This window comes from Bos javanicus, chromosome 3 (genome assembly GCF_032452875.1).
Source record: "Bos javanicus breed banteng chromosome 3, ARS-OSU_banteng_1.0, whole genome shotgun sequence".
NCBI lineage: Eukaryota > Metazoa > Chordata > Mammalia > Artiodactyla > Bovidae > Bos > Bos javanicus.
In genome coordinates, this window is record NC_083870.1 from 59,248,022 (window position 1) to 59,262,196 (window position 14,175).

Genomic DNA, 14,175 nt, shown 5'->3' on the forward strand with positions numbered 1-14,175 from the left:
GTTACTGAATGAGGCAAAAACCATATACACACTATATATTGGTACTATAGTCTTCTATTAACAACAGTCCTTTGAACTTGGTAGTTTTCTCTGGGTAAAAATTCATTCAGTGACTGAAATGAAAAGAAAAATGACTTGCTGTGTTCTAATTGATTCTGTAAACACCAAAATGCAGTTTATTTTTTTATAATTGTAATCATATTCTTTTAATTTTTTAATTAAGTTTTATATTATAGTTGACTTAAAATGTTGTGTTAGTTCCCAGTGTACAGCGAATTGATTATCGTCCATATACATATACCTATTGTTTTTTCAGATTCTTTTCTCATCTACATTATTACAGAATATTGAGTGGAGTTCCCTGTGCTATACAGTAGGTCTTGTTGATTATTTTATATTATAGCAGTGTATATATGTTGGGGCTTCCCTGGTAGCTCAGTGGTAAAAGAATCTGCCTGCAATACAGGAGACTTCGGTTTGATTCCTGAGTTGGGGAGATCCCCTGGAGAAGGAAATGGCAACCTACTCCAGTACTCTTGCCTGAAGAATTCCATGGAAAGAGGAGCCTGGTGGGCTACAGGCCATAGCGTCTAACGGATAGAACAAAGTGACTAAGCGGCAGCAGCAGTAGCAGTATGTGTATGTTAATCCCAACCTCCCAATTTAACTCTTTCTCACCTTTCCCCTTTGGTAACCGTAAGTTTGTTTTCTGTGACTGGAAGTCTGTTTCTGCTTTGTAAATAAGTTCATCGTATGACTTTTTTTTTTTAGATTCCACATATAAATGATATCACATGATATTTGTCTTTCTCTGATGTCATTTATTTAGCATGATCATCTGTGGATCCATCCATGTTGCTGCAAATGGAGTAATTTCTCTTTTATGACTAATATTCCATATATGTATTCATACCACATCTTCTTTGCCTGTTCACATGTTGATGGATGTTTAGCTTGCTTCTATGTCTTGGGGATTGTAAACAGCACTGCAGTGAACCTTGGGGTACATGTATCCATTCTAACCATGTTTTTCTCCAGGTATATGCCCAGTACTTGGATTTCTGGATCATATGGTAGCTCTGTTTTTAGTTTTTTAAGGTACCTCCATACTGTTCTCCATAGTGACTGTGCCAAATTACATTCCCTTCAGTAGTGTAGGAGGGGTCTTTTCACACCCAGCATTTATGTTTGTAGATTTTTCGATGATGGCCATTCTGACTGGTGTGAGGTAATATCTTCATTGTAGTTTTTTTTTTTTTATTGGAGGATAATTGCTTTACAATGTTGTGTTGGTTTCTGCTGTACGACAATATGAATCAGTCATAAGTATACATATATCCCCTCCCTCTTGAGCCGCCCTCCCACCCCCCCACAATCCCACCCCTCTAGTCAGATGGCCCTGGGCTGAGCTCCTTGTGTTATATAGCATCTTCCCACTAGCTATGCATTTTACACATGATAATGTATATATTTCAATGCTACTTTCTCAGCTCATCCCACCCTCTCTTTACCCCAGTCTATCCACAAGTCTGCTCTGTATGTCTGCATCTTTATTTCTGCCCTGCAAACAGGTTCATCAGTACCATTTTTCTGGATTCCATATATATGCATTAATATGCAATATTTGTTTTCTCTTTCTGACTTATTTCACTCTGTATAACAGGCTCTAGGTTTTGTCTGTTCTCAGTTCAACTGACTCAAATCCGTTCCTTTTTATGGCTGAGTAATATTCCATTGTGTATTTGTACCACTTCTTTATCCTCCATCTGTCAGTGGACATCTAGATTGCTTCCATGTCTTGGCTGTTATAAATGCAATGAACATTGGGGTACATGTGTTTTTTGAATTACGGTTTTTTTAAGGGTATATGGCCATTAGTGGGCTTCTCTGGTGACTCAGTGGTAAAGAACCCTCCCTCCAATGCAGGAGATGCTGGTTCTATCCCTAAGTTGGGAACATCCCTTGGAGAAGGAAATGACAACTCACTCCAGTATTTTTGTCTGGAAAATCCCTCGGACAGAGGAGCCTGGTGGGCTGCAGTCCTCGGGGTTGCAAAAGAGTTTGACACAACTTAGTGACTAAAAAACAACATGTTGGGGTTGCTGGGTCATATGGTAGTTTTATTCCTAGTTTTTTAAGGCGCCTCTGTACTGTTCTCCATAGTGGCTGTATCAGTTTACATTCCCATCAACAAACAGTATAGGAGGGTTCACTTTTCTCCACACACACCATTTATGGTTCGTAGATTTTTGATGGTGGCCATTCTAACTGATGTGAGGTGATACTTCGTTGTAGTTTTGCTTTGCATTTCTCTAATAATTAATGATGTTGAGCTTCTTTTCACATGCCTCTTGATCATCTACAAGTCTTTGGAGAAATGTCTATTTAGGTCTTTGGCCCATTTTTGATTGGGGTTGTTTGATTTTTTATATTGAGCCACATGAGCTGCTTATAAATTTTGGAGACTAATCCCTTGTCAGTCACATCATTTGCAAATATTTTCTCCTATATATTTTTAATATTTGTCCGTGGGTTGTCTTTTCATTTTGTTTGTGGTTTACTTTGCTGTGCAAAAGCTTTTGAGTTTAATTAGGTCTCATATGTTTATTTTCATTTCCGTTACTCTCAGAGACAGACCAAAAAAGATACTGTGGTGATTTATGTCAAAGAGTATTCTGCCTATGTTTTCCTCTAAGAGTTTAATAGTATCCAATCTTACTTTTCGGAGAAGGCAGTGGCACCCAACTCCAGTACTCTTGCCTGGAGAATCCCAGGATCGGGGAGCCTGGTGGGCTGCCGTCTATGGGGTCGTGCTGAGTCGGACACGACTGAAGTGACTTAGCAGCAGCAGCAGTCGTACCTTTAGGTCTTCAATCCATTTACAGTTAATTTTTGTATATTGTGTTAGAGAATGTTCTAATTTCATTCTTTTACAGGTAGCTATCCAGTTTTCCCAGCACCGCTTATTAAAGAGACTGTCTTTTCTCTATTGTATATTCTTGCCTCCTTGTGGTGGATTAATTGACCATAGGGTTTACTTCTCGGCTTTCTGTCCTGTTCCTTGATCTTCGAAGGTGCAGTTTAAAACAATGGCGCTTATTTGAAAGCAGATCTTTTCTTTGGACTCCATCAACCATCCTGCAAAAACAAAGAACATAAATGTTGCCTTTATTTACAGTTTTGTTTTTTGTTTTTCCTCCTAGAGATGGCAAATCCTGAGGCTGCTATAAGTAGCTGCAGCTCTCATGAAGAGGAAAATCGCTGCACTTTTAATCAGCATACATCTCCCTCTGAGGAACTTCTGTTAGAAGACCAGATGAGACGAAAACTCAAATTTTTTTTCATGAATCCTTGTGAGAAGTTCTGGGCTCGAGGTAGAAAACCCTGGAAACTTGCCATACAAATTCTAAAAATCGCAATGGTGACTATACAGGTAGGCGCCTCAGATCATGAGTTTAGCAAAGTCTTCTTTTACTAACAAAGATGACTATGTGTTTTCTTTTGTTTTTAAATAACTTTTTAACTATATGCCTCATAACAATAAATTAGGAGATACACAATCTTAAATCCTCTCTCTTCCATATTTGTGAAAGAAGACTTTTTTCCCCTAACTTGTTTCTTTTCATCTTTCATCAAATTGTAATTTTACTCACATAGTGTAACTAGATTTCAGGAAAAGAAAATTTTAATATTTTGCTTCCAGTCAAGAAGTTTAGCTGAAGGTTTCTGAATCAACTTTGGAAGCTAGCTGTTGCTCAAGTAGAGAATTCTTTTTTTTCCTAGTTAGTTGCCTGAAAATTTCTCTCTCTTCATAATTATTTGGATTCTCACATCCCTGTGATCGTGGGAGCCCTGAAGTAGAAGAGTGTGGAGCTGATTAAAAGGAGTAACGTAGGTAGTGAAATATGAGACTTCATTTTAGAAGATGTTGAATCTCATTTCCTTGGCTTCTCTTAACATTTTTTGGGGAAATTATGTTTTGTGATTCTTTATATATATTTATAATTTACTCTTGTGAAGGTATGTTCCTGCTAGTGAGAGTAATTAAATCTTGTTTAAAGCAAAAGAGCAAAAATAAAAGCATATTTCAATAGGAAAAATAGGTGATATGTTTATTTTTTCTTTTTTAAAATTATTATTATTTTTTACTTTATATTTTTTCTTAATTTGGTGAAAAATGCATATGTAAATAAATGACTGGATTAAGGAGAATTTTTTAACTCTGAAATCACGCATTTTAGCTGATTATTGAGCACAAGTTCTTCTCGATTGTTAGAAGCTGACAATCATATGAAGTTGGTGAAATTCTTTTATTTATTTATTTTTTAACTGGAGGATAATTGCTTTACAATTTTGTGGTGGTTTCTTCCATACAGCAATGCAGATGAACTGTAATTATATACTCTCCCTCTTAAACCTCCCTCCCCTCTCCTCCCTCTAGGTCATCAGAGTGCCAGACTGAACTCCCTGTGTTGTATACTTCTCACCAGCTATCTGTTTTACACATGATAGTGTATATATGTTGATGTTACTTTCTCCATTCATTGAAGTTGATGAGATTCTTGCCTAAGTTTCTTTCTGATGCTAGATGTTGTGTAAAGGAAACTGACATTTGAGTGATTTCTTGTTCCAAGACATTATTTTGTTTAATTTCAGCAAGACTTCTATTGGATAAATACTGGACTCCTTCAGTTTACAGAATGAGGAGCTGATATTTATAAAGTTTTTTGAATGCCACATGATGAGTACTGACTAGTACGGCCAGTGGCAGAATTAATACTTTAGAGACACGTGCTCTTTCTAATTATCAACATAAAAATGGTTGTTTGATTCCCAATATACTTGGCAAGTTGGAATTGAAATTCTTAATTTCCAAGTGATAATGTATGTCACAATAGTGAAGTTATTTCTCTATGTTGTTTCCCATAAGTCAGAGGGAAAGCCTGTATCAGTTCAGTTCAGTCGCTCAGTCGTGTCCGACTCTTTGCGACCCCATGAACCACAGCACGCCAGGCCTCCCTGTCCATCACCAACTCCCGGAGTTCACTCAAACTCACGTCCATCGAGTCAGTGATGCCATCCAGCCATCTCATCCTCTGTCATCCCCTTCTCCTCCTGCCCCCAATCCCTCCCAGCATCAGAGTCTTTTCCAATGAGTCAACTCTTCGCATCAGATGGCCAAAGTACTGGAGTTTCAGCTTTAGCATCATTCCTTCCAAAGAACACCCAGGACCGATCTCCTTCAGATTGGACTGGTTGGATCTCCTTGCAGTCCAAGGGACTCTCAAGAGTCTTCCAACAACACAGTTCAAAGGCATCAATTCTTAGGCACTCAGCTTTCTTTATAGTCCAACTCTCACATCCTTACATGACCACAGGAAAAACCATAGCCTTGACTAGACGGACCTTTGTTGACAAAGTAATGTCTCTGCTTTTGAATATGCTATCTAGGTTGGTCATAACTTTCCTTCCAAGGAGTAAGCGTCTTTGAATTTCATGGCTGCAATTACCATCTATAGTGATTTTGAAACCCCCCAAAATAAAGTCAGCCACTGTTTCCACTATTTCCCCATCTATTTGCCATGAAATGATGGGACCGCATGCCATGATCTTCGTTTTCTGAATGTTGAGCTTTAAGCCAACTTTTTCACTCTCCTCTTTCAGTCTCATCAAGAGACTTTTTAGTTCCTCTTCACTTTTTGCCATAAGGGTGGTGTCATCTGCATATCTGAGGTTATTGATATTTTTCCCGGCAATCTTGATTCCAGCTTGTACTTCTTCCAGCCCAGCATTTCTCATGATGTACTCTGCATAGAAGTTAAATAAGCAGGGTGACAATATACAGCCTTGACGTACTCCTTTTCCTATTTGGAACCAGTCTGTTGTTCCATGTCCAGTTCTAACTGTTGCTTCCTGGCCTGCATATAGGTTTCTCAAGAGGCAGGTCAGGTGCTCTGGTATTCCCATCTCTTGAAGAATTTTCCACACTTTATTGTGATCCACACAGTCAAAGGCATAGGAATATATGTTAATATACTTAAATTTAGAGATGAGTTGAAAGAATATTTTTATTTTTGGTCTTGTTGTCACAGTTTTGGTAATTAGTCCTAGAAATATAGTTTGATTATAAGACTTAAACTTATATATTTCTTCTTATATATTTGTTTAAGAAGAGCTTAAACTTATATATTTCTTCTTCTTATAATTTCTTTTATTGTACACCTGCTTCAAGCCTTCTTGATGTCCTGAAGAATTCATTTTGAGATCTTCTACTTGCCCTTCAAGCTCCTGCACCATCTGACTTCAGTGTTTCTGCTCACATTTTTCCTCACTGTTTCTCTAATTGACTTATGCTAGTGTCTTCAGTGTCCCCCTCAAAGTGCTAAGTTCAACTCGACCTTCTTAGCTTTCTCCACACACTCCTCAAATGTCCCCTGCCCCAAGTTATGCACTTACTACAGGGCTTCTATTATTCTTTCTTCCCTTAGGAAAGCTTCCAACTTCCTTAGTCAAAGTTATCTTGCTCCTCTGAGCTAAAGAACTCCTAAAGGACTTCTCAGAGCTCCTACAGTTTTTATTGGTGGGGACAATGTCATAAGTGAGATCGTACATGAAAATAAATGTTGAAAGTATGCAAAGTCAGTTTCTTTTAGTTTAAAACTAGAAACCCACCTTATCTGTAAGGACAAATTAGTTCCCAACTGCCAAATGTTTAATTTCTATAGAATATATTAGGAATTAATTAGGTACTGAATCTTGAATAGATGAATTAATCATTTAATGGAGACCTTTATTTCATTGCTGTTTCACCCTCTTTTTCTTTCTTTTAAGCTGATCTTTTTTGGCTTGAGTAACCAGATGGTTGTAGCTTTCAAGGAAGAGAACACTATAGCATTCAAGCACCTCTTCCTAAAAGGATATATAGACAGAATGGATGACACATATGCAGTGTATACACAAAGAGATGTGTATGATCAGATCGTCTTTGCAGTGAACCAGGTAAGTCAGGCACATGCATTCTTTACTTTGGAGAAAGATTAGACTGGAGAATTGTTAGCAATGTGCAAAATAGAAGCTGACATTCAGGGGTACAAGGGTGAGCATTTTTTAATGAAATTATAAATATCATGTATGAAACCATTAATTTTTTTTAACTTTGCCAACAAACTTTTACAAAACTGTAAGTTGAGAAGAGCTTTTGTTTAGTAACAGAGAGACAGAAACTTTAAAGACTTAATTAAAAGAGTCACATCTAGGGCTTGACATAAGAACTTCAAAGATTTAAAATTATTAACCATGACCTTGGTTGTAAGTAGTCATTAAGTTTTCAGAGTTTATATGTTCAGGGACCCTTAAAAAATAATGAGATTATTAACCTTGAAGAATGTGTAGAGTAACCAAGACCTGAAATTCATTTAAAAAATAAGAAAGGCCTTTATGTCACATAAGGCAATGGTTTTATTGTAACATTGATTAACTGCTTCAAAAAGGAAGCTTGTTTTTCATACATGTGGGTCAAATTTCTACTCTGAGTTTCTAATCAATTTGTTTTTGCTATAAACAGTACTTTCTCAAGTCCGAAAATCTCCTATTTTGTAGGAATCTTTGGCAACTTTCTTGAAGTCAGCATTTCCAACCTGAGTTAGTACTGCAGACAACATTTCTGTAGTACTGACTGCAGTATATATAAAAATTGTAACTCTTCTTCAAAAATTATTATAGTGTAATTAGGGCTTTCCATTTTCCCAGAGGCAAACTATGGGATAAAATACATATTTTTGACAGTAAGGCTTTCTGATACCATTCAGATTACAGAAATTGTCCAGAAATCTATAATAATGGAAGTAAGCTACATGCGTTGTTAAATAGAATTATGTCCTACAGTTTGTAAGGTCAAATAGTAGTGAAATTCTGGAGATATTAAGTTTTGAGATCCTTGTTTTAAGATGACTAAGTTTATCTAAATTACTCTGAAGCAAACTAGTAATTTCTTTTTGACAGGAGGGGTGGGTAGAGGCAAGAGATACACAGTTCAATAAATTCTTCCTAAAACATTTTGACTTTTATTATTAAGGTTAAAAACAGTCTTAAGTATATAGTATTTGGCATTCAGGCAGTTCTGTTTATCAGATTTCTTTTTTCTTTATAGAATTGCATGTAGGTAGATTCCTTGTGCTAGTAAATAGGTAGATACTATTTGGGGTAGAGTTTACCCCATTTGAGGCAAGTGACTCCTTACCATCTTCCAAGCACTATCATGGATTTTAAACTGAAGGTAAAAAAGTATCTTAATCACAATATTAGTGAATAAAGTTTTTGTGGTTAATAAGGTCAATTATTCTACATGATTCCAGAGAAGTGAATAGGGAAAACATGGACTGATATGAAAGAAACATCTTTGTCTGCTGTAAGGAGATATTTTGATAGTTGAGATGATAGTCACCAAGAACTGACAGGTAGGTTTAAGACACAAGTTTCTATGATAGGAGGTTCAGATCTTTAAGTAATTCCTGTCTGGACTGCTTCACAGGGAGTGGGCACTCAGAAGGGCTATAGGGGCCCATACAGGTGTGACCCCTGCCTGCCTTTCTGGCTTTACCTCCGTTACAGGCAGGAGGTATCTCACATTTCAGGCATATTGGTCTCTGTGGTACCTTACCACATTCAATATCTTTTACTTCTTTTTTCATTTAATGTATTCCTCTTACTCTCTCCCATGCCCCAATATAAAACTACCCATTGGACTCTGAGTAGCTTTAGAAAGACTTAAGGCACTTATTTCATTGTATGGGAAATATCTCAAAACTAAATATGTCTAGCATTATACTGTTTCCTCTAGATGCAGGACATAATACTATTTAGTGATTTATACAGCTTAATTATATTACTGTAGATTTCTGGCGCATTTTCCCAGTCCCAGTGCTAGCAGAAATGTTGGTGCCGTAACAAATCCTATCCTAGCAGTTTACCATCTTACTGTGTGTAGATGAGCTCTAATGGATGAAGATCTTCTATCATGTTATAATAGTTTTTCACCTCACCATTAACTTGACAAATATTTGAGTATCTACTCTGTGTACTCTTACCTGAAAGCTGGGTTTGCCTCTTGGTGGATGTCGAGCCAAAACAACCAACCAAGCCAAAAATCAGAAGGAAGGATTAATTATTTTCAGCAAATAAGGAGACCACCAGGGATCTTTCTCAAAGCAGTGTCTCCTGGGACAGTAAAATTGGGAAACTTTTAAATTAAGGCACCTGCATATTTCTGAAGGGGCTTGGGCAGTTGACAAGAGTCCAAGTTTTAGTTGACTGAAGTCATGAGGGTCAGAAAAGGTTAAGTGTTATGGGCTAATCTTTACCACTGAAACAGAACTGGGAATCTTTACAAGGGATGTGTTATCTATGCTGTTGTTACTTTTCTTGTCTGATAATAGTCATTTGTTTGTACATTCATTTGTTCCCTTAACATTGTTAATTACTGAGACCTGTTTAAGAACCAGCATTTGATCCAAAAAGGCTGAGGCCAAAAATGGCTTCTCTTACGACAGAGTCTCACATTCTCTTTCTCCAGGGACCCACCCCTTGCCCAGCCTATCTGCTTACCTGGTTCTAAGTGCTCAGGTTAGTGCAGTGGGCTTGATAAATTCCTTGCCCTGTGGAACTTAGATTCTAATGTAAGAGATGGATTTTAAACAAATTTAGCAAGACAAACAATTTGACCTCCAACAGTGATGACTGCTATGAAAAAAAATTAGGTGGCATAAAACATGAACAGTGGCCTCAAGATGGTCAGAAAAGGCCTCTCTGGGGATTTGAAGTCTGAAGAAGAATATTTCAGACTGAAGGAGTGGCAACAGCAAAGGCCCTGGAGGCTGGAAAACATTTAGTATGTTTAAGACAAGTGTGCAAAGGAGTGAGGGAAGAGCCAGAGGTAGGGCTTTCCAGGCAAAGAGCTTTTAAGTTTATTTTGAGACACAGGAAATCATGGGAGGACTTTCAGTAGGGGAATATTGCTTAAAAGTGACTAAGCTGTATTCTTGCAAAGATAAAGATTAAAAAAAAAATATCTTTAGACAAAGCTTTGCTGGTTAGTCTGGAACAGTTTTATCCCACTTCCTATATTATAGTAAAGCAGAACTCTTGACTATTGAAAATAGTTCAAAGATAAATAAAGTTTGTACTCACATTAAATGTAAAAGTCACTTCCTAAACATAGTTCTTTAAAGGAGGAAAGAACTTGAAATGTTATTTAAGGTTAAATTCAGCCTTTAATTTTGCAGGTAAGAAAGCAGAGGCTGATAAAGTTTGTGACTTGCTCACAATCACAGAAATGAGACTTGAACCCAAAACTCTAATTCACAACTGCTCTTTGCCCTCTGCCATCCCAGTGCACAGTAGCATGTCAATTACTTTCCAGTCTCCACCTGGACAGGAGGTGGGAACCTACCGTTTCAAAGGCAGGGAGGGAGGGGAACCATGGCTTCACTTCTGCCTGGCTGGGTGCTCTCATTTTCTGTTTCTCTTTTTGGTTGAAGTATTTGCAGCTATGCAACGTCTCAGTTGGGAATCATGCATTTGAGAACAAGGGCACGGAGCAGTCGGCCATGGCAGTCTGTTGGCACTTCTACAAGCAAGGAAACATCTATCCTGGAAACGATACCTTTGACATTGACCCAGAAATTGAAACTGGTGATATTCTTCTATAAGCTAGAACTTCCATTTTTAACTCCTTGATTTAAAGGCAGTAATTTCATCTCTGAAAATATTGATTTGGCCTGTGCTATTAGGTCATAGTAAGAACTGTATCAGTTATGCCAGGTACTTCACTATACCTCATGATTCTTAACCAAACCAACAAATAAAAAATCAACAAGACAAGTTTATTATTCTCATTTTACAGAAGACTAAAGTGTGGCTCAGAAGGTTTAGTAATCTGTTCAAGGTGGACCTAGTAAGAGATAGTGCTGAAATTTGACCCAGGCTGTGCTCTTAGCCATTTTATTCCACAACCTCTCTTCTGGATAAGCCAGTTTAATAGATAGATATCACCCTTATAAAACAAATATTTGCAAATTCTTGAATATATAAAACTTTCTCCCCTCAATAGTACTTCACTATTCAGTATCTTTGAGGGGTAAGTTGAGGAGTAATGAGATTCCCTCGTAGCTCAGTTGGTTAGAGATATGCCTGCAGTTCAGGAGACCTGAGTTCAATTCCTAGGTCAGGAAGATCCCCTGGAGAAGGAAATAGCAACCCACTCCAGTATCCTTGCCTGGGAAATCCCATGAACAGAGGAGCCTGGCGGGCTACAATCCATGGAGTCTCAAAGAATCAGACACAACTTAGCAACTAAACCACCACCAGTGAGAACCAGAATTTAGAATAGCATAGCTTATTCCTATTAGCAAAGATCTATTTACAATTTGTACCTAAAACATTAGCTTAGGTCATTGAGTTAAAAAGTAAGTACTTTTAACAGTTGCCGCTGGGACTTTTTCTTTGAGAAAAATAATAAAGGATTATAGTACTGACTAGTAAAAACCTTCTAAGATGGTGTCTTCCCTCTTTTTTAAAAGTGTTTATTGAGGGAAAATTGTCAACACATAATATTTTTTAAAAATAGATACTTTAAACATAGAAAATTTTATCTTAGACACTCAAAGGGCTTCAAATGTATGCATAGGATACAAAAAGGGAGAGGGGCCTCAAAATTTAGGCTGAAAAAGACAGAAAGGAAGATGGCCTTTTATACAAGATTAGTGAAATAGAGTTCAGATCTTTCTCTACTTCCATCCTCTCAAGAAATGTTATAATCACGTCTTACAAACAAATAAAAGTCATTGTAACCATGTGATATGGATGTTTAGATTTAAAAATCTTAATTCACAAAAATACCAGAATCTGAATATCCAGTTTTCATTATATGATCCTTTCAGGATGCAGTTTTCTATGTTTATTTCAGGTGCTGTATTATGTTTTGTTCATTTCTATGGCAGAATGTTTATTTGTGGAACCGAATGAACCTTTTCACATTGGAACACTAGAAGAAAATAAACTCAACTTAACACTGGACTTTCATAGGTGAGGGAAGCAGGTGGGAGGTAACTCCTGTTTGTGTGTACGTGGTTTCACTGCACTAAAGTCTCCTGTTTTCCAGACTCATAACAGTGGAGCTGCAGTTTAAACTGAAGGCCATTAACCTGCAGACTATTCGTCATCATGAGTTCCCGGACTGTTACGACTTTACTCTGACTGTGAGTGTGGGTACTCTGACTGTGAGTGTGGGCTGGGCTAATTTGATTCCTGTCTGGAGAAAAATGGTTTGATATAGTTATGTGTTCCATCTACTTGTGTTGAGGGTTGATCAAATGTATAGGGTGTTCTTGTCCTAACTGGATATGCACAGAGGAGACATTGGTTCAGCTAGCTCTGTTAGTCCTTTCTTAACTGCATTTTCACTTTCCGAGGTTTTAGTTATCATGGTCAACCTCTGTCTGAAAATATTAAGTAGAAAATTCCAGAAACAAACCATTCATGTATTTTAAACTGCATGTCATTCTGAATAGCATAATGAAAACTTTCTGACCTTCCTCAGTATGAATCATCCTTTGGTCCAGTGTATACCATCCATTAGTCACTCAATAACCCTCTCAGTTATCTACATATCACAGTACTTGTGTTCAAATAAGCTTTATTTTACTTAAGAATGGCCCCAAAGCTGGTGATTGCAATATGTCAAAATATTTCTTTAGGTGAAAAACTGAAAGCATTTAACTTAATGAAGACAGAAAACCAATTGTATGTTGAGATTGCTTAAGCTACAAGAAGAAATCTATAGGTGACATTGTGAAGAAGGAAAAAGAAATCCATGCTAGTTTTACTGTTGCAGCTCAAACTGCAAAAATTATGGCCACAGTGTGATAAGTGTGTAGTTAAGATGGAAAAAGGCATTTAATTTGTACAAGATACTTAGAGAGACCACATTCATGTAACTTTTATTATAGTATATGTTATAGTTTTCCTATTTTATTATTATTGTTTAGCCGCTAAGTCATGTCTGTCTCTTTTGTGACCCCATGGACTGTAAGCTCCTCTGTCCATGGATTTCCCAGGCAAGAATACTGGAGTGGGTTGCCATTTCCTCCTCCAGGGGATCTCCCCAACCCTGGGATCGAACCTGCGTCTCCTGCATTGCAGGTGGATTCTTTACCACTGTGTCACCACGGAAGCCCACTTTTAAAAATTATTATTGTTTTTACTCTCCTGTGCCTAATTTATAAACTTAATCAAAGGTGTGTATGTATCAGATCAGATCAGATCAGTCGCTCAGTTGTGTCCGACTCTTTGCGACCCCATGAGTTGCAGCACGCCAGGCTTCCCTGTCCATCACCAACTCCCGGAGTTCACTGAGACTCATGTCCATTGAGTCAGTGATGCCGTCCAGCCATCTCATCCTCTGGTGTCCCCTTCTCCTTCTGCCCCCAATCTCTCCCAGCATCAGAGTCTTTTCCAGTGAGTCAACTCTTCGCATGAGGTGGCCAAAGTACTGGAGTTTCAGCTTTAGCATCATTCCTTCCAAAGAAATCCCAGGGCTGATCTTCAGAATGGACTGGTTGGATCTCCTTGCAGTCCAAGGGACTCTCAAGAGTCTTCTCCAACACCACAGTTCAAAAGCATCAATTCTTCAGCGCTCAGCCTTCTTCACAGTCCAACTCTCACATCCATACATGACCACAGGAAAAACCATATAGGAAAGATATTATATATGAAGTTTGGTATTATCTGTGATTTCAGGCATCTGCTGGGGATTTTGGATAAAGGGGAGGGACTCTTGTACCCACTTGTTTAGTTGTTAACCATCGGTCTTCTGTACCTCAATGTAAGTTCTCTGAGGGCGGGGACCTTGTCTTGTTCACTGCTGAGTCTTCAGGACCAAGAACAAGGACCAAAAAGAACAGACGTTTGTACGTTTGTATGGTTAGCTCTCAGCAGTCAGTGGCAGTCTGCTTAAGGTCATTGCCAAGGGTTCTTGCTGCTGAGTTTCCTCACTGAGGATGCTTGCAGCCTATGGAAGTTATAGCTCACTGTGCCTCCTGCATGCTGCCTCTGAAAGTTCTGGTTAGTTTCCTCTTCTCTGTATTCCAGTTGCAGATGGAGCTTTGATGCTCTCTATGG

General features: G+C 38.0%; 1 protein-coding gene across 4 annotated transcripts in view; it reads left to right on the forward strand.

The window, feature by feature from the left end:
• Positions 1-14,175, forward strand: part of MCOLN3 (mucolipin TRP cation channel 3) — a 34,981-nt gene that overhangs the window by 2,841 nt on the left and 17,965 nt on the right. For all 4 annotated transcript variants that reach the window (XM_061411417.1, XM_061411414.1, XM_061411415.1 and 1 more), the window contains exons 2-6: positions 3,204-3,433; positions 6,832-6,999; positions 10,536-10,689; positions 11,997-12,081; positions 12,158-12,254. In XM_061411417.1, the coding sequence (XP_061267401.1) occupies positions 3,206-3,433; positions 6,832-6,999; positions 10,536-10,689; positions 11,997-12,081; positions 12,158-12,254 (732 nt within the window). In that variant the 5' untranslated portion in view covers positions 3,204-3,205. The remainder of the gene's footprint in view (positions 1-3,203; positions 3,434-6,831; positions 7,000-10,535; positions 10,690-11,996; positions 12,082-12,157; positions 12,255-14,175) is intronic.